At 39.5% G+C, this 19891-nt stretch overlaps 1 protein-coding gene across 1 annotated transcript in view; it reads left to right on the plus strand.

Annotated features, from left to right (window-relative positions):
* Window positions 1–19891, plus strand: part of FGD6 (FYVE, RhoGEF and PH domain containing 6) — a 75587-nt gene that overhangs the window by 35083 nt on the left and 20613 nt on the right. Inside the window, 6 exon segments of the mRNA XM_009321355.1 lie at window positions 2131–2198; window positions 2291–2321; window positions 11440–11591; window positions 12424–12580; window positions 13833–13920; window positions 19503–19553. Coding sequence (XP_009319630.1) covers window positions 2131–2198; window positions 2291–2321; window positions 11440–11591; window positions 12424–12580; window positions 13833–13920; window positions 19503–19553 — 547 coding nt within the window.

Raw genomic sequence — 19891 nt, forward strand, 5'->3', positions numbered from 1 at the left:
TTGTTCTGTGCAGCTAAGCAGGACTGTACCCGTGTAGAAGCTACCTTACCTTGTGTGCCTCTAGAAATGCCCTCAGCCTTTCATGATGGAGTTTTACAGGGAAGCGTCCCTGTTACGAGGCTTCTTGGGCAGGTTTCACCGAGTAATTCAGCGCTTGCTTCAGCCGCCTGCGGCATATGCGGCTGGCAGCTGGGGATTAACAACCAACTTCCTAACAGGGAGAGCAGCTGCAGAGGAGAATGAAGCAGTCACCGCATCGGTCATCAGCTGGGCTTGTTTTTATTTTCCCTTACCCCAAGCATCTGGCTGTTTTGATGCCTTTTATCCGTTAGAGGAGTTACAAGGCTCCTTCCCAATGCCGTGCCTGAGAGCCCAATTTGTATCCCTTCGGTTCTCCCATTAGAGACTCGCTTAGGCCCAGAGTATCTTTGGCTGAGCAAATGCAAAGTGGCCTTTTCAGTGCCAGTTGGTATGTGAAAAGACTTTCATATGGGGTTGAAAACAGACTGTGGTATTTCATTTTGTAATTGTTTAGTGTTAGCATCTTGTTCTCAAAATACTAATTTTCATCTCATTTGCAACTGTCACATCTACAGTGATGGCAGATACCTTGCTCTGCATAACTGAGTTACTTGTGAATTCAGTCTTGTAGGGAGCGTGTCAGCTGTGCTTTCTAAAAAGGCATCGAGGCCTGAGGATGGGTGTTAGAATCTCGCCTGAATCCAATTGACCCTCACTGGGTAGATCTAAGTGTTTTCTGGAAATAAGTTTAATTTTAGAAGTAAAATCCCAGCTCTGTGTGAAGCTGTCTGTGTAGTATATAAAATAAATAATGTATTTTGCATATATGTGATGCAACACCCAATTATTAAATTTAGAAATTAATTTTAATTTAGTAATTTGGCACTGTGTCAATTCAAATGAAAAAATAATTTAGATTTATTTTTTATTTTGAGTATAACAATAACATTAAAACCAACCTATGAGTATCATCAGTTCCATGGTTTGATTTCTAGCACCTGAGACTTGTTCATAGGTTCGGAGAAGACCTAAAACTCCACATGAATCTTGCAACATTAGTGCTTCTGACCCAAAAGTTCATATGCGCAATGCCACTGATACCTGCTTTTCTAGATAAACTGTTCAATGCCTATATTATACTACCATACTCAGGACAGTCTCCCCAGGACTTCCATCGCACTTGTGTTGTATATCCTGTGATGTTTTAGTGCTCCTCATCCACGCTCTTTCTTTGCAGCCCATTGAAATGAAAGCCTGAATATCTAATAGATGTGGTGACAGCTGGCAGAAGAGAAGCATATGGCAAACCATGAGAGCTGTTATGGAGAAAGGTGTTTTATCTGAGGGAAATTATACACGGGAGTTACACGGTGTCGAAAACATTTGCATCCTGACACCTACCCCCTTTTGCTTTGCTATACCTGTTCCTTATACCTGAGGTTGAACAGTAGCATTGATTTTTTGGAAGCCAAATGTGTGCACATAAAAAACATCATCATCTCCACAGTGTTTCAGGTAGATGACAAGGCTCGCACTTCTACAGCTTTGCAGTACGGTTGCTATGTTTTTCAGCAACTCCTTTAGTAGATGGTCAGAAGCTGACTTTCCTCTTCAGTGTGATATTTCTCTCCTTTCATCATCTTTTTCAGTAAAGAAAATGTGGGTGTTTTTTTTTTTTTAAGATGTTCCTGAAACCCATTTGAGTTTACTGCAAATATTACTGTTGCTGTATTAATCAGAAAAAAATTTAATAATATACAGATATTATCTGTACTTTACTACTTTCTCTAACCAATAATTGTCACTTGCTAGGGCTTCATTTGTTGTGGGCTTCAGTGCTTCCTGTAATAAGTAAATGGAAAGGCTGATAGTGTTATAAAAACTACTCTTAGCTAACATTGCTGTTTCCAGCTACAAGCTGAATTGATTTTCTCACAGATCCTGAAAAGCCAGAAGATCTCAAAGCCAGGAGATTACAAAGCAGTATAAAACACTTTTATTAGAAATAACTATAGAATAATTACATTGTATTTGAGGAACTACTAGCCTGAAATGATCTTTATGACAGTTTTAGTAGGTGCATAGTCTAACATACAATTTTATTTTCAGAGTAAGGCAGCTGGAAAGAAAACAAAGGTTTACCATATTGCCAAGGAGATCATGAGCTCAGAGAAAGTGTAAGTGTCAATGCTAAACTTAACAGCTACTCAGCTTATTTTAATTGGGCAATTAAAATGTAACTATTTGCTTTTTCTTGCTTTTCTGATAGGTTTGTGGATGTGCTAAAGCTCTTACACATTGTAAGTATCAGAAAAAAAAAGCTTCCTCTTCTATGTTTAATCTGTTAAAGTTCTATGTTTAGGCTTTATTGTAGTGAATGTAACTTTTTTCTGCTGTGTCTACATATTCAAAATGTAAAAATTAATCTAATTAAGCAGAAGTTTAAAGTTTCAGATTTTATATAATGGATGAATATTTTGGTGGTTCCTTCTGCATCTCCTTAATTAATGTATGCGGTCTTCCAGCTGAGTGGGGGTATTGCTTGAATATTGAAAATGGAATATATATATCCATTTATGTTAATCAGCATCATATTTATAAGCCAGCTTGTACCATAGCAACCAAAATAAAATCTTTGGTTAGAATAACTTTTAAAGGGGGGGAGGTGGGAACAGTTTACCTTTAGAAATAGTAAATAAAAACACACGTTCTTTTGGTAATCTAACTAATTAGCTCTAATGTTGGATCCATCACCATGGCAGCATATTTTTTTGGGCTGCAATTCTTTGACAGATGCTTGCTTTCTGATAGCAGCTGTGGTTGTAGGATATGCAATGTGCTGTTCACAGCAAGGGTTAAGTATTTAATCCATGCTTATGCAGAGCAGTCATCTGTTAAACATGCTGTGTAGAGGGTGATAATAGCAAATTAATGAAGAATTTAGCTTTCTCTAGCTCCATTTTATGTGTTTTCTGTCAGCTTCTAGGTGATATGTGTTTGTACCATTTTGTCACTCTATTAAGTGCAAGCATAGTAATTTTTTTTCCTTGGGCAATAGAAGTGGTTATATTGCAAACAGATGCATTAGTCTATCTTAGTCTCTTGAGAAGCATGTTCTGCAAAACTGGAAACAAAGGCTCTTATAGATGGATGTATATAGTCCTGTAATATGGAGATCTTTCAGGAAACAAAAAACTTACCACATCACTTGCTGATTCCTCTTTTGTCTTCCATTTTAGTAATTGATTTTCTTATTCTGTTGAGGCTTGGTTTTTAACAGCTGGGTCAGGCAGTGGCGGCCAATGTGTAATTTATATTGAACATGGTTTCTAGTACAGAAGTCAAGCTTAAATAGTGGTTAAAGGAAGAAACAAGTTTTAAGCTATATGATTTTTAATTATCATATTTTTCAGGCATATAACTTATATCTTAAAGGTGTCTTCGCTTTTTCAGTGTACCAGTTCTTCAGGTAACATGTGCAGTACTGGAAGCAGAGGCCGTTGGTGCAGAGGATGGAGGCAAGCAGAGGAAGAATGTGGGAGAGGGAAAGTAGCAGGGAGTTTAGGAAGTTTCTGGGATAAACTTCAGGTTGTCTGCACGTTGTAAATGTGCAGTGCTGTAGGATGTGTTTTGCTTTGTTTTAATGGATAACTCGCAGCTCTATTCATGACAGTATGCTAGTTTCTAGCTGCCAAATAAAAACCCATTAGAAATGCTTTTGTTGGCTAGCAATAACAATTGACATGTATTCAACCTGGTCTAATGGAGAGGATGCTAAGCTAGGAGTGGAGGAAGTACTTTGCCCTCAACTTGTCCATTGGCCTGCAGCGTGAACCTTGGTGAATGTCCTTGTCAGACTGGGCACCGGTTTTGAAGCGCTGTGTGTGTGTGCATTCTTCATTGAATAAAAATTGCCATACCTGAGAAAGGTTGCAGAAACACGTTGTTTTATTTACAGAGAGTGGTATGCCTGAGGATTTGTGTATGTTTGTCACAGACATTCTTAAATCTGTTTATTTAATCATATATTTCTTATGGATAATATTTAAATGTTGATAAAACTACCCTTTTGATTTTACCTCTACTGAGCCACTTTGGCTTCAGTGTCAGGATTACTAACTGCCAGTCAAGCAACCTCTGACAGATTTCTGGAATTAAAACTTAGATTCTCCCCAGTCTGGGCTGTTTTACCCATAGTAAAGATTTGGCTGGTCAGGTGAGGCTCCGTTACACCTTCTGAATCATCTATTAGTGGTTTTCCAAAGAGTAAATACTTGAAATTTAGTGACTAATTCCATTAGTGATGATCTGAAATTAATAGTATTCTCCTCAGTTTGTCTTACCAATGCCAGTTAATGCAGCTCATGGCTCTTAGTAGAGCCAGGAAACAGAACTGTTGATGTAAGAAAAAGATTTTTAAGTTGCTACTGCTTAGAGCATTTGAAGTGGAGTCTAAAGCAGTTGAGAAGGTGGCAATGTGGTTGCAAGCTGGTTACAAGTACCACTGATTTTTTTTTTAGCATTTTTTTTCTTTTATATTGACAAAGTCAAGTTAGGTGGAGCAACTCTTCCAAGATACCAGGGTGCCAGCCTATTTGGACACTGTTGCACTTTGTAAGTACACCTGGCTGCTTCTGTTGAAGACAGACTACAAAAGTTCTCTAGAAAATGATAAACACTTGGGGACACTTCTGTAATATGAAGTAAGCTGGTCATAACAGAGATAAGGGACTTAACTGGCTTTGCACGCAGATGCTCTCTCAAACATACTCGGTGAATGGGGTTGCTTGAGGGAGGAATCAAACATTAGATGTAATCTTGAATTCTCTGTATTTCTGTAACTATTGTAATGATCTTTTAGAGGACAAGATTCCAGTAAAATGCTGTTAGAAACTCCTGAAAACAAAGGAGCTTAAATCAAACCAGCTCATCTGTATGCATCTTTGTGAGATGGTTCATGCATGGCCTCCAGAAGGTAAACAAGGATTGAGAAGATGTGAGAAGTGCTGTTTCTTCCCTAAGGGCACTTGCAGGAAAAAAAAAAAAAAAAGAAAAGGAACGGTGAACTGGATGTAAAACATAAGTGATGTAAGAGAAACAAGTTTGTCACCGCTCTCTGAGATGCTCTGTGCCCAAAAAACACCTGGCGTTCCTGGAAAAGGAGTAAGGCAGGATTGGTGCCATTTGTACTTCTTTGTTGTGGGATTCTTTGGAAATGGTTTGCTTTGCACAAGTGAGAGGACCTCCTCAGCAGCACCCTGTTGCTGTAAGGGTAAGCTGCCTGGCTTATTTGCTGTCATTTCTTTTGTCCATTTTTGTTCCTAATTTTGTCATTTTGCCAAAACCCACCACTCTTTTTGATTTTGTTTCCCCTCCTGCAACAGTATGGGCAGTGAGGCTTCTGGTCCAGCAGAGGAGCGTGCTTTTTGGGATGGCTCCTTCATTTGCAAGGCTTAGTGTATGTATGACGTTGTGCTGTGTGAGCAAAGAAAAACTTAACCCTTTGGGCATTTGCCTGAGGCTTTAGATCTGTGCATCTGACTTAGACCTCAGTTCTGTCCTTATTAGCACTCTGAGACCAAGTAGGAGGTTGTCAGGAGGCACCTGCAACTTTTCTGTAGCCACAAGATCAGCTTCTTATTGGAGAAGGCAGAGAAGTCAAACATCTCTCTCCTTGCGCACCCCCACCCCCCACCCCCCGCATTGTGTATCCTTCTGTTGAAGATTATCTTAAGTTTTACTGAATCTTTCTACGTTTGGTTGCGAAATAATCAACTATAAGAACATCTTGACTTTAATAAGTTAGTTTTATGTTAGCGTTATGTATGGGTGCTGTGCTACTTGTTATCTGGGGCTGTGTTCCTTGAGGTTCCTATTCTCTGGACCCTCTAGACAATAACCAGAGCACCTGGGTTCTATTGTATATAGCACCTGGGTTCTATTGTATATAGGATGAGTTATTTGACAACCTGGCAAAGTAGATATCTAGCTGGCCAACTTGGCAACAAAACTTACTTTTAAGGTGTCCTGAAGTGAACTGCCTTCATTATAATACTAAAAAACACACCCATAGGTCAAGAAGACCCTTGCCCAGGTGAAGACCCTTCCCCTGCACAAGCATAGTAACAGAAGAGAATGACACAACCGATATTATAATTATATGTAAATCACTAACCAATCATTGTAACTGGGAGTGTATTACCTTGTAATTCTTGTGTATAAATGTAACGGTGATCTAGCCATAGGTGTGCTTGATTTGTGGAAATTCCACCTTGCACCCGGCGCCGCAATAAATAATGCCTGCTTTCTAAAACTCCAAATTGAGTCTTAGAGAGTTCCTCATCTGCCGACTTACGGTAACACTTCCAGAGGCACTTACAAGAGTGGGAAATTTTGGTTTAATATATTTCCATTTTCAGAAGACATTTGCAAAATTATATATATATAGTTTTTAATATATATATAAACTTAGACTTTTTATGTATTGTAGCCAAATATTATGAAAAATAATTCATAGTAGATTTGGAAAAAGAATGTAATGTGCATGTTGAGGAATAAAATAGCTATGGGTTTTGGAGCAAGGGAAGTCCTGACCTCTGGTCCTGGCTTACAACTGACCTACTGTTCGGCAGTGAAAAATTCTCTCAACCTCCAACTCCTTTTTTTCCAACTGTAAAACTTTAATAGGCAGTCTGTGGTGAATATGTTGATAAATTTTTAGTCTATGAAGTGCTTTAGAATTGCTGATGGAGCATTTGACAACGAATTGCAGCTGTAGTCATCTTATTAAAAAGGCTAATGAAATAGTTTTGGTTTGGAAGGAAACATTGCTCTACTACCCAACCTATTCCTTGAAATAACATTCTGGGAATATGCCACAGTCAAGTCATTGATTATTGTAAAAAATTAACTGTATTATATTGTTAAACACTTATAAATTATTTTACTACCTGAGAAAAAGGTGTGGAACTACTTGGCAGCTTTCCAGAAGCAGTCTCATATGTTTGAAAAATGTCACGATCCACACTTACTCATGGTCTTCGTTACTGATCGTTGATATAGTTTAACTTAACAGTCTATGGTTAATAGTCTAACTATAGTCAAGACTGCCTATTTATATTTTAAATAATGTATTTGTGAAATTGTCTTTAGCAGTCGTGTTTACAGTTTGTCACACATAGCAGCCTGGCTGTTCCCCAGAGTGTGAAACTTCCTCCCCTTCCCTCCTCCCCCCCGTAGGATGTGTGTGTTCCTTGAAAAGCATCCAAGCGCAAACTTTTTTTTTTCCTTCTCCTTAAATTAAATTGATATTTGAGCTATCTGCAGGTGTATTTAGCTGGGAGTTGTACCTCAGCGGAAGGGATTATGGCTTATTTTTGCTTTGTCGATGGCATGTTCTAGGAGAACAGATCCAAGATGAATATTGGTTGAAGCCTTAGGAGTAAAATACGTGACCACGTTTAGATCATGTAGTTCTTTCTCTTCCAGTTAAATTTAGGAGAAGTTTTAATTTCACCCATTTGAAATTATCTTCACTCAGCTATTAGATACCCGAAGGTGCACTTAACCCAGTCAGCAGCTGAGCGAAGGTTTAGTCTGGTCAGTACCTATTTTGGTTTACAACTAAACTTGTACCTTTGCTCCTTAGACTGACGCGGGCAGGTTGCTTCGCTGCGTGCTGGGTGGAAAGAACTGAGAGGGATTGTGAGTCAGGGCCTTTGCAGAGGGGAACTGCGTGGGCTGATCGCAGATGATTCACAACAGGGTCAGAATTATTTCAGATATCACGGCCCTTTGCTTATTTAAGGAAGCTGCATTGAAGGAGGGGTGGGAGGAAACAAAAGCAGCGATGGTGGTATCATCCTCAAATATTGTTTAAAAGCTGCGCAGCTCTAGGGGGAGCATATACTAATAGAATAAATAAAGTTCCCTAAACATCTTCAAGTTGGGAATGTTTTATCAGGCCGTAATTCAGCAACAATATGTACTCGGGAGCCTTTAAAACTGTCTAAACTAGATTTTCATATGGACAAGTACCCAGTGGGATGCTGTCTTAGTCTAGAATAAACTAAGACTGTTTCTGGTTTGGAAAGAATGTGCTTTCCAGGGACGGTGATGAGTGCTGTCTTCTTAAAGTAGCTGTGTGAAGACAACTGCCTTTGCCTAAGCAGTGAAAAGTGGTATCAGAAGATTATTATTGGACCAGAATGTAATGTAGAACTAGAAACTGTAAACCAGCATTTTAGAAAGTGTACAATAGCCACCCCCCTTCTGAAAGGAAAAATTATCCTGGTAAGAAGCTGGGATGATTCAGTATACCTAGCATAATCTTTTGTTTTCTGTCGTGCAGCTTATGAAACTCTTGTATAGAGTTGCAAATGGTGTTTTTTAGTGAAATAAGCACATTAATTCCGAAGTGTGGCAAGTTTTGGTTTTTTAATGAGTAAGATTGTAATATTTGAAAGGCTCATTTTTAATTAGAAAATATCTCTCTTTAAAATTCACTGTAATGGATTGCTGCACTGCTTCAAACAGAATAATTTCTAGGACAACTCAGGTGTCTGTCTTTGAACAGACTGATGAAAGCCGTGCTTTTCAGCAGTGTTACGTAGTACTATATGCTAAATATGTTCGTAATACAAATCACTTCTTGCAGGTATATATAGATATCAGAGCAATGTATACATTATTTGCAACAGCGATTCTGTTTTTATTTAGCAGTAAACAATTTAGTTTTAGAAGGAATTAGATTCTGGTGCATTGAATGACTATTACTGCAATTTCTCATTTCTAAGTCATTCACCTACTTGTATAAAAACTTGTCCTTGTCTGAATACCTTCCCTATGGAGTGAAATTTCAGAGCTTACTTTTTAAGTTAACATATTTTACGTTTGGTAATTAAAACAGACCTATTCTCTGTTTTGTCCTTTTGGATAAGAAGTTACTTTCTCAGGAGGCCAGTACCTTCAAGTGTAAACACTGTTAAGTCCAACCTTGTAAGGTTTGTTTGACTTTTCCTACCCCCACTCCTCAGGCATGTGCTCTCTGCCTTCAACTCTTAAGTTTATCTCAAGATGAACTTGGCATGACACTTACTTCACACCCACTGCCAGGTTAAAAATAAATCTTAATATGATTACAGTGACAAATGCATTGTACTGCTTCTGTAGTGAAGACTTGATAATTAAAAAATAAATTAAAAAAAAAGCACTGAAGTTTAGCTCTTTTGTTGTTTAGCAGGCTGGTTTGCATCATTTGAAAGCTTCACGTTATCTTTCTTCCCTGCGTTTCCTCTCTGCAGGGCTTCCTCCGTGTTTACTCAGTTGTGGAGGGGGACAGGACAGAGGGGGTGATGAAACAGTTTTGGTTGGCTGTTTTAATGATAGAGTCTTTCATGGCATGATCCAAAGCCTGATGAAGCTGATGGACTTTGGATCAAGCTAGTCAAAAAACCAAATCTGAATTTGGAAAACATCCTGCAGACTCTTTGAATGCTGTATCTAGAAGTTAAATAAATGCTTTTAATTACAAATGACATTCCTGTCTTATCTACTGGTGCTTAAACCTGGCTCCCAGCTCTCCTTTTATTGTTTGGTCAGGGAAAAGCCTGGGTTGTTGATTACGCTACAGACAAAACTGCTTTTCTTTTCATCGTGCAAGTAGCCTTATTACATTCAGACAAAATTCTTGTTTCATCCCATGGCAAAGTACATACAGTATATTGTGTGTGCATGTGATTGGAGGGGAGAATATTATCATAATATGAGGATGCATTTTGCATGAAGCTCTCCAGAATGCCTCATTTGAGCTTTTGCCATTGTAATTCCATGTATCATTTCAGTGTTAAGCAATGCCCCAGGGTCAGGAAAACCCATAAGATGCAGCTGGTAGTTAACCTATGTGTCACTAGTCTGCACAGAGGATGTAAAACAGAACATTTCCATATGAATAACGCCATCTGTTTTTTAACTCCCTTGCATTTAGTTCTCGGCCTTCCCCCATCACAGACATCGCCCTGTATCTCCTTTCAGTTTCTTGTCATAACTCTGCCCAGTCACAGCCTCCGTGACCCAGAGGGTCACAAAGCAAGAAAGTGTGTCTGGAGCTCATGCTGCCCAGAGCTGATGTAATGACGAGAGAGGGCAGGGGAAAGTTGAGTCTTAAGTTTGAGAGACCGTAAATAGTGGACCTGTAGTAGTAGACCTGAGGAGGGGGAAAGAGGGGACTTCTCCCCCCCCACCCCCCCAACCTGAGGACCCTACAGATTTTCAAAGGCAGGTGTGGACCCCACGCACATTTAAAATATAACTCATCATCGTACTTAGGAACATCTTGTTTTTCAGGATACCTATAGATTGTGCACGCGTTACCAGGTTTCAGCAGACCACAACTCAAAACGAGCTATTACGGATTGTCTCTTTCGCACTGTTGCCCAAATTCATGTGAGACACGATAATACAGCACACCACTTAATTTGGATTTTCTTTTTTGTCAGTTTAGACAGTGTTATTTTTCAAGTGAAATGCTAAATTGCTAACCTTTTTTGAAAGGTTGTTTTTGCATGTGATGAGGGAAAATACCTTGTGTAATGGATACTGAGTTTCAATATGGATACAATCCTGGCCATACTGACTTGTGTGGGGCCAAGATTTTATTTCTAAATAGTTTAATGAGGACCAATAAGCCTCAGCTCTGTCCTATTGGGAGCTGGCTATAGCATAAAAATTCTATAACAAGATCCTTCAAGTGTAAGCGGGGTTTTCCTCCTTCCTGTAAACGTTTTGAAGGTACCAATGTTTTTGATCATCATTAACATTTGAAATCTCATGGTTCCCATATGTTGTTACAGTATCTTTTTGTCAGATGTTAATTTTCCTGTATATGGAAGAGCTGCTACATACAGTAATTTTTTGTGACCCTACATTTTTGTCCAAGAGGCACATCGTCCAAAAGGGCATTTGTAGATGACTTATGAAAACTAGTATGATTTTAAAATAAGATATTATGATTGTATTAGCTGATACAATATTTTTGCTTTTTGACCCAAGTATTAGCAAGATACTCAAGGCTGCCAACACCCTTGCAGATACAAGCTTTTTCCCCCCCCTTAGTTTCCTCATATGTAGTACCAGCACATTTCTTAAGGGCATGTTATAAAAATAATGGACAACTTCTATATTATGCATACAGGAGTAAGAAAGTAAAGCCCCAGCATCAAACCAAAGGGATTAAGGCAGTCCCAGGGGAGTAAGTTGAAGCTGCAGAGAAACGTAACCCAGATGGTACCCGCCTTGCCTTTGGTAATAGGGAGCAGCGCCTGGAATGTCTGCAGAGAGAAGTCCCGTTGTCTGCCTCGGTGCTTTGAAGGCTGTTCGCTCATGGGAAGGGGGGTTTCTGTCCTCTTTGTACTCCGGCAGGATTTCCGGGACGCCGTGGCGCATGCCTCTAGGCAGCTTGGAAAGCCAGTGATTGAGGACAGAATCCTGAATCAGATCCTGTACTACCTACCTCAGCTGTACGAACTCAATCGGGACCTCCTGAGGGAACTGGAGGAGCGATTATCTCACTGGTGACTATCAATAAAGGGATACCACTCCTTTGATGTTGTTGAAATTTATCTGTGTGGCTTATGTGACTCCACGTGACCACGGTTTGACTCTTGTTGTGTTGCACGTGCCTTCTTAAATGACAGAATTTACTTTGAAAGTACGGGAGATAATTTTCCATTTAGATGTACTTCTTGCCATTTAGATGTATCCAGAAAGGTCTAGAAGGCATGTCAATACATGTTTGTAGCAATCACACTTTTTTATTTAAAATTTCGTTTTTAATTGAAAGTTCTGGTCCCTGCATGGGCATGATAAGCGGACTGATTTCATTAGAGGAAAAGGAGGCTGCCCGGAAGACCTGTTTGCATTTTAAAGGTAGTTGAGATCTACTAACCAGACAGAGCGCTGATTGACAGCCACAATCCCATTGAAGTCCATTCTCAATTACACTGGTGGGCGGATCTAAATCAGCTATACAAAGCCTACTGACAAAGGCACTGAAATGGGTAAAGACTGTAGTCCCGTGCTTGCTATTAAGGGATGGAGGCTGCATCTTGAAGTTTGAAGATCTGTCTCCTCAAAAATCCAGCTTGTGTTCAAACGGTTCAAGACCATTATAAACACACTGTGTATTAAGTAGTTGTCATCTAATGCTAAATTAGTGTGTCAAGGTGTGCCTGGTAAGGTTTTTCAGAGTAGCTACTGAGATGGATGCCTATCTGCTGAACTGTAAGCTTTTTGTTCAGAACATAAACTAGCACATCTTACTGTGAAAAAGATAGATGTTTTGCTGTAGGGTTAAGATGTACACTCTTTTTAGCTCTTTCTAATTGCTCTATTTTTTGTTTCTAGGCTCGAACATCAAAGAATTGCTGATATATTTGTTAAAAAGGGTCCCTACTTAAAGATGTATTCAACTTACATCAAAGAATTTGATAAAAATGTTGCACTATTAGATGAACAGTGTAAGAAGAATGCAGGTTTTGCTTCAGTAGTCAAAGACTTTGAGGTACTGTAGTCTTTTGTAAGATATATGCTATTTTGTGGCTTTTCAGCAGTTGTGATCCTCCATAAGGCTTTAGAGACTGTCCTCCAATTTGGTTTTTTGTTTTGTTTGTTTTTTTTTTTCCTTCAGTCTTGGCTTGAGACTTAGTAGGGTGGAAGTGGAAAGAAGTGAATTCAGATCTTGTGAAGTAACTAGTGATTTTGGCTACCATTGTGAGATATGATAAAGGACCTTGATTTTCAGAAAATGCAGCACTTGCTACAAATTATATCAGACACATTAATAAAATCTCTAGCTGCTTTTTTTTGTTTTGTCTCCTGATCGTACTATGCACCGACGAACTGTCCCGTTTTAAGCAGGTTGATTTCTCTACCACATCATAGGGCAGTAGCTTATTCATGGGAATGGTGTTTCCTTTCAGTTGGAAACATAAAAAAGTGAATTTTCTCTTCTGCATATTTCTAGAAGTTTCAAACCCAGCACACGCAGCAATCAGATGAAAGCTGATTCACGTCCCTAAGAGCATTGCTAGATTTTTACATAACTCCCTTAAAACAAATCAGAGAAGAGGTGCAAGCTTCCTAAGCACATGATCCACACAAACTGTGAATTTACCTCTTATTACACGCGCTTCCCCTTGGGTAATACCTGCTCTGTTTGCTTACGAGTAGTTCGAAAGGCTACTCACAGTGGACAAAGGAAGAGCTTGAGGTAGAGTCAGCAAAGGCAGGAAGAAGAAAAGAGGCCTTTTTAAGGACTTGGTGTTTCAGATGCACGTTATTTTGAATGCAAACTCAAGATAATTAACATTTTTGAAGCATGGATCTTTTAATTCTGTGTTGTCTTTAGAGGTGTGGATTAATTAAAACTTCTGCAGTGAGCACTGCTGTCTTCGCTGCCTTTCTGCCTAGTGGACACTGACAGCGATTACAAAGGAGCATGTTGCCCTAGCCACCAGTGTTTCCTTTATTTCTGGGAAGCTTCACCTCTCTTGCTCCTAAGCAAAAGCACCTGTTTTGAATCCACAGAGTATGAATGCTTACCGATGTCTTTTAATGCATGATTAATTTTGCATGCAATCTTCCACGTGGAAATGCTTTCTCTGTAGCGTGGTGTTTAACACTGTGGTAGTCACACCTTTTCAAGATAAAGCTCATCCAATGTAGTCAGTAGTTGTTTGTAGGTATGTTGTCTTTTGCTGGAACCCTTGACTACCACAGGATCGATCGTTACTTATTTTGGGTCTTTCTTTCAGATGAGCCCCCGCTGTGCTAGTCTGGCCCTCAAGCACTATCTGCTCAAGCCAGTTCAGAGGATTCCCCAGTACAGGCTCCTGTTGACAGGTACAGTCAAGCTCTTTTGCAGGCTTAAGAAGCCAGTCTTCACACGTCCCAGGAAACTTGTTTTCAGGCGGTTGTATCCATCTGTAAAGAGTGTTTATCTGACTTCAGATATGTGAAGCTTTTTTAAAAACATGGCATGGGTTTAGAGGCTTTCTTTGTTAATATTGATTGCAGTAAGATATACGAGCGAGGTGTGTTCTCTGATGATATATTCAGCAGTACTTGGAAAACATGAAACCTGTCGTGGTTTCTGTTTGTTTCTCTGGTAATAGAAGCCCATAATTTACTTAGAGGGTTGGAATGCTCCTGTTTTGCTTTGGGTTTTTTTGTTTGTTTGGTTGGTTGGGTTTTGGTGGTTTTTTTAATGAAGGAAAAAGGTAGTATGGAAAACTGGAGCTAGGAGAAGGAAGTGAAAGATGTCTATGCAGCTGTGAACTTCTGCAAATAGCTTCTCCATTTCTCCACCACCCAGGTGTTTTGTCTGTAAAATCCATTCTCTTTTAAAGGCAAAACACATGTTTTTAGTGTATGTTTATCAGTAAGTGCTTAAGACTTGTTACAGGGGCATTGTAGGCTGAAGAGCTGGCTTGGGACTAGGAAATCTGGGCTCTATACCCTGCTCTGGCACTGGCATGTTTGGGTGACCTTGAGCAAGTCATCTCCATGATGCAGTGCTTTCTTTTCTGTAAAAGGAGGGCAATGATAGAGGCCTCCTTTGTGAAGTATTTTGAGATGTGTGTGTTGTAAGAGGGGGGATGGCTCCTGTAAGGGTTTGGAAATACTTAAGGCATTGTTTTTGAAAGCCATTGCTTCTTGATGAGCAATTTAAAAATAGCCTCTGTTTATGTAGTAACTGCAAAATAAAATGCTCTGTGACCTTTTTTTTTGGCTCTGTAGCAGCTTGTTGGCATTTCCCCAGCAAGTACTTAGACTAGTGATGCTGTGGGAGATATAGACTTGTTATACAGCAGTTACCAAATTATTAACGTTGACTGTTTTCATTTTAATCAGCTCATTAAAGTCACAGGTGTTGAAAAAAGGGTGAAAAACCCTTATTAAATGGACTACTTTGTAGGGGAAGATCTTAGTGACTCTTAATTGATGAAAACAAACCATAAAACGGCATTTGGGGTGTTGCTTAATTTTAAAAGGATACTGACTTAGGGCATGGTATAGGCTTGTGATACACTCTAAAATCAGCGGAGCTTTGGATAAGTTCAAAGGTTTTAATTGAAAAGGTTGAACAGAGGAGTAAATGCCATTGTCAATATACATAGCAAAGCAAGAGATGTCAGGGGGTGAATGGCACTGAAACAAAACTCAAGATGTTGAAGGGGAGTTCCTCGTGATCATTAAGTGTCATTGTGGCGGGGACAGGCCTTTTTAGACCTGAAAAAACTCATTCTGTGGTGATGGGGGTTGCTGTGGGTGTCCGCAGTCTGCAGACCCTACTGTGGCTGCCCAGCTTTTAATATACCTGCAAATGCTATTGACAGGAATGGGATTGCAATGTCGGCTGCTGATTTAGAAAAGTAATTTTCTCTTGTTCTATGGGAACAATAAAAGAGGTCAGACTAAGAATTTAATTATGCTGGGGCTGGGGAGTGTTATTTTGCATCTGTTCCATTTTCAGTCTGTTCAATCTATCATGCATTTCTGTTGTCCTTGAGATTCTCAGTCTTCCATCTCTGTGGATGACCCATCTGCTCTGTTACCTTCCAGCAGCTCTGTGTAATATTGAGCAATCTCTATATAAACTTGTGCTGCAAAACCTTTGGAGAACACGCAAAATATTTGGATCTGTTGTTGGCAGTGGGTGAGATGCAGCGATGAGCAGCCGCCCCAGCCGAAGACAGGGGGCATCTGTGGGCGAGGGAGGAGGGCGCAGCGGGTAAGAGCAGGGAAGCGAGAATAATCCAGGAAACGAAGCTGCTAGGCCTGAGTCAGCAGGGATTTCTTCCTATTTAGATGTTCTGTGTCAGTGGGACAGCTTTGTACTGGTAACCTGCTGCTACATGGTCACATCACAAGATTGTTGCTGGGCTTTGAAGTGGAGTTACTTTTGTGCTAACAAAAGCAGGAGCAGGTGGACTCATAAATCAGCCAAGGAGAGGCGCAGCTCAGCTGTGTTTCTGTTTAATTATACAGCTTCTCCAGTCCAGCAAGTGAACTTCCACTTCTCCACATACTGGCCCCGAGCTCTATACAGCAAATATTAGATGGGCTTTGGGGGAGGTTAATTAGAGACCTCTGATTTCTAACAGAAATGAAGGAGACTTGATTCTCTCCTCCCAAATACCTCCGAGTAGATGACTTGAGACTGTACGATATGAACAGGCTCTTCATTGTCATTGGATAAGCCTCTCTCCTCTTTTTCTCAACATAAGGTTTGCAGAGAGAGAGTCTTTTATTATCCTTAGCTGGGGTATAGTGAGGGAAGGCTGAGGGGGGGTGAAAAATAAGCCTTTGAGCACACTGCTCCTTTGCAGGTTGGAAATAGAGTTGTCAGACTTGAGGCCAATTACGTGTTGGGGAACGATTCCTTTGAGTTTAACGTAATTAAATTAGACAACCTGAGACAAAAAGTAGTTAATGAAGCAGAAGAGAATTTTTAGCAGGAGAAGAAGTGATAGTCACTGCCCCCCAGCAAGAAGGAAGAGAGAATTGCTGGCTGCTGTCAGATAGAAGCAGGGCACAAGGAAATTTTGTTTGTCACAGAAACAGTACTTGTGTGCTTTTGTGTTGATTTTTGTTGTGTTTTGGGGTATCCAGCAGAGTTATGAATTTTAATTTCTAAGTCTGCCTTTCTGAACGTATGTTTAAGGTATTCCTAGTCTGAACAACTAAAGCACGTTTCAGAGGGGAAAATTTTTTTGGCAAAGACAGTAGATACTGTTCCACCTTAATATTCGACTTCTGTATTTATTTTATCTAGGAATATTTTTGCTAAATTTTTGCTGTAGTGTTATTCATGTCTGTGAAATCCGCTTGTCTGTATAGTTTAAACCAGTACCTCCAGAAAGTAGTTGCAAGCACAGAATTTCCAGTGTGTATTCACAGAAGAGACTAAAACTATCTGTTCTGATGCTTCTCTGAAGCTGAGTTTTAGCTATGAACTGTGGTCCACTTATCAGATATACACAGAGAGTATTAAGGTGAAAATTATGTATTTATCACTTTCAGGATTTTACAGTTGCAAGTTTTATTGGCTGCTTCAGTCTTGTAATGCAAAAGCTGCCTTTTTAAATACAGAATTTTAAATGAATGCAGTTATGTTAAAATTTCAAATTTTCCCTCTTCTATTCACTGATGATATGATTTAAAATGCTAGAATATACCCATCCAAAAAAATGTTTGAGTGATGTAAAGTGGTGTTGTTTTGGGGAACACGTCCTAAAGCATGACTATGCCAAGAAACAGTTAGTTCCCATGTTGGGTCTCTGGTTTTAAGTTTTCAGTGCAATTACTGTCGATATTAATTTGGATGTCTCCATGTACTAGGGACAGTTTCTTACAGTGCCAGCAGTACATTTGCAGATGAGTAAATTATACCCACCTCACCTCTTGTTCCCAGCCTGTAGAGGTGAGCATGTGGTTGGCAGCTTTAAGAAGCTGGTATTTCTGTATAAGCTGTAAGGACTCATTCTTTATACTAGGAGGTTCCCACTGGAGTCCTTTGTGCTGGCCCCGGTGAAGATCAAGTTGCAATTGTAAAGCTTTAACTTGTTTGCTTTATGGTGGAGTCCCAGGGGTGCTCTGCCTGGGCAGTATGGCACAGGTCCGACTTGAGAGAGCACCCGTCAGCAGCCAGGGCAGGAGCGGGCAGCTGGTGTTGTATGCGTGACATAGGTTCCTCTAGGTTAAACCAAGTTTAAAAACAATGTGAACTCTTCTCAGTTCCTTTCAAAATACCTCCTGCTGATTTTTTTTTTTTTTCTTTCTCGCACACCAGCTTCTTACCAGCATAACCTGAGGTGAAGCAAGATAAACTTTGTTTTTAATGGACTATGTGTCTACCAAAATATTGCACTGGAATGTCTGGTAGCTACTACAGCACAAGATCTTGAGGGACGTGAAGGATGCAATATTTATGGAGTGTAGCTGGAGAGATTTTGGTGCCATGTCAGACTTATCTTAAAAGATCACACGTTGACCAGTGCCGGATAATGATCAGACAAAACTCTGAGGAGAGCAGAAAGCTGTGGGTGTTCCTGTGGCCCAGCCAGCCAGACCTCCCAGCGCTCCCTCCCCACTTCTCTGCAGGAGACCCCAGCCAGTTCCTCTTCCTTCACCCCAACCTGCTCTCTTGGATCCTCCCTTAGGTCTTTGCCAAAAAATAAAATTTAAGTGCCAAATATTTTTCTTCCTGTAGTTCTGTTTTTCTCAAAGCTTTCATTAACTGTGAGAAGATTTCTCACTCTTCATAGCATTTCTACTGTAGAAACATGTTTCATAATCCTCTCCCCCCCCCTTTTTTTTTTTTTTTTGCATAAGGAAAAGATTACAATACACTGAGCGGTCTCTGAGGGGCATGCATGAAGCAAGACATCTTATGAAGGCAGGAACAATTGGCTCCTAATCCTTCTTGAGTAAAAGGATGAATTTGGGTAGGGCAAACATATGGGAGTTGAATTATTTCACTCCTACATGAAACTTGTACAACTGCGAAGCTAAAATTGAACGCTTGCTAGATCACATGATTAGTTTTCAGTAGACCTGCCAGAATCTTAATACCTCATTTAAAAGGTAATTATGAATCAGTATTTGTTGATATTATCAATCTAACGTATACTTCTTTGAAAGTTTCTGGTTTGGTTTCTTCCAATTTTAAGCAGTTCAAAGCCATAGCTTGTAGAGAATAGATGGTTGACTTTTTACTGAGGATATATATTAATCTTTGACAGGATATTGTACGTTTTGGTGAACTAGACACTCGACCAGGGAATGGAAACTCGAGGGGGATGTTTTCTTGTATCGTCATACATTTGGAGTTAATTTTAGCTAAGTAAAATAGATTTTTAAACTACCAAGACTTTAATGGATTGAGGGTGCCATCTCGTGGTTGAGGAACTAAATTTATAATTGAAAACCAAAAATGCCTATTTGAACATTTGTGGGGGAGGGTATAATACTTTTATTATTGAAAAATATTAATCATAATCAGATCTTCTGTAATGGACTACTCTTTTTCTTAGCTCCTATAGACAAGTTAGGTGCTCAGGCAAATATCTATAATCTTCAAAATGTTTTGCATCAGCTTAAATGTAAATGATTGCAAGTATGTACTTATTTTTCACTTGCTTGTTTTGTTCTGGAATAATATATACAACATATCATTTGTCTTCGGAGAAGGCCACTGCTTCAGTAACCTTCTCTGCCCTGAGCAAGATATCATTATATACTTTCATTATGGAAATGCTAGTTTCCCTCGTTATTACTTTGACAGATTTAAAAGATTAAGGAGTGGATCTTTGTGGCATAGGTCTGCCTGAAAAGCAGATTTCAAGGAAAAAGGGGGGTTTGCTACTTTCTGCTGCTGTTTATTTCTTTAACAAAACTATATATTTTTTTTCTTTATACAGATTATTTAAAGAATCTTTTAGAAGAATCTGCAGACTATAGGGATACTCAAGGTAAATGTCTCTTTAGATTAAAGGAATAACAGCTTGTGTAGATATGATAATGTTTCTAAGTTTTAAACGCGTGCAAAATTCTAAGCCAGTAATATAAATGTTTTCTATTTACTTCTACGTTTCTCAGCAGAGATACTGAAAGATTGCAAACTTGTGTTTCAAAAAAGCTTGGAGCTGACAGTGGTATCAGCTCACCCTTGAGTTGAAACCAAGAGATAAGAGTGAAGTTCCACAGGCAGCTTAAGCAGATATTTTTGGGCACTGCTATTGAAAGAGAGAGTCCTTGCATCTGTAGACCTTTCATGATAGGCAGTCTGGTCTACCAGCTGCTCTCCCCC

Source organism: Pygoscelis adeliae, unplaced genomic scaffold, assembly GCF_000699105.1.
Source record: "Pygoscelis adeliae isolate BGI_AS28 unplaced genomic scaffold, ASM69910v1 Scaffold232, whole genome shotgun sequence".
Taxonomy (NCBI): Eukaryota; Metazoa; Chordata; class Aves; order Sphenisciformes; family Spheniscidae; genus Pygoscelis; species Pygoscelis adeliae.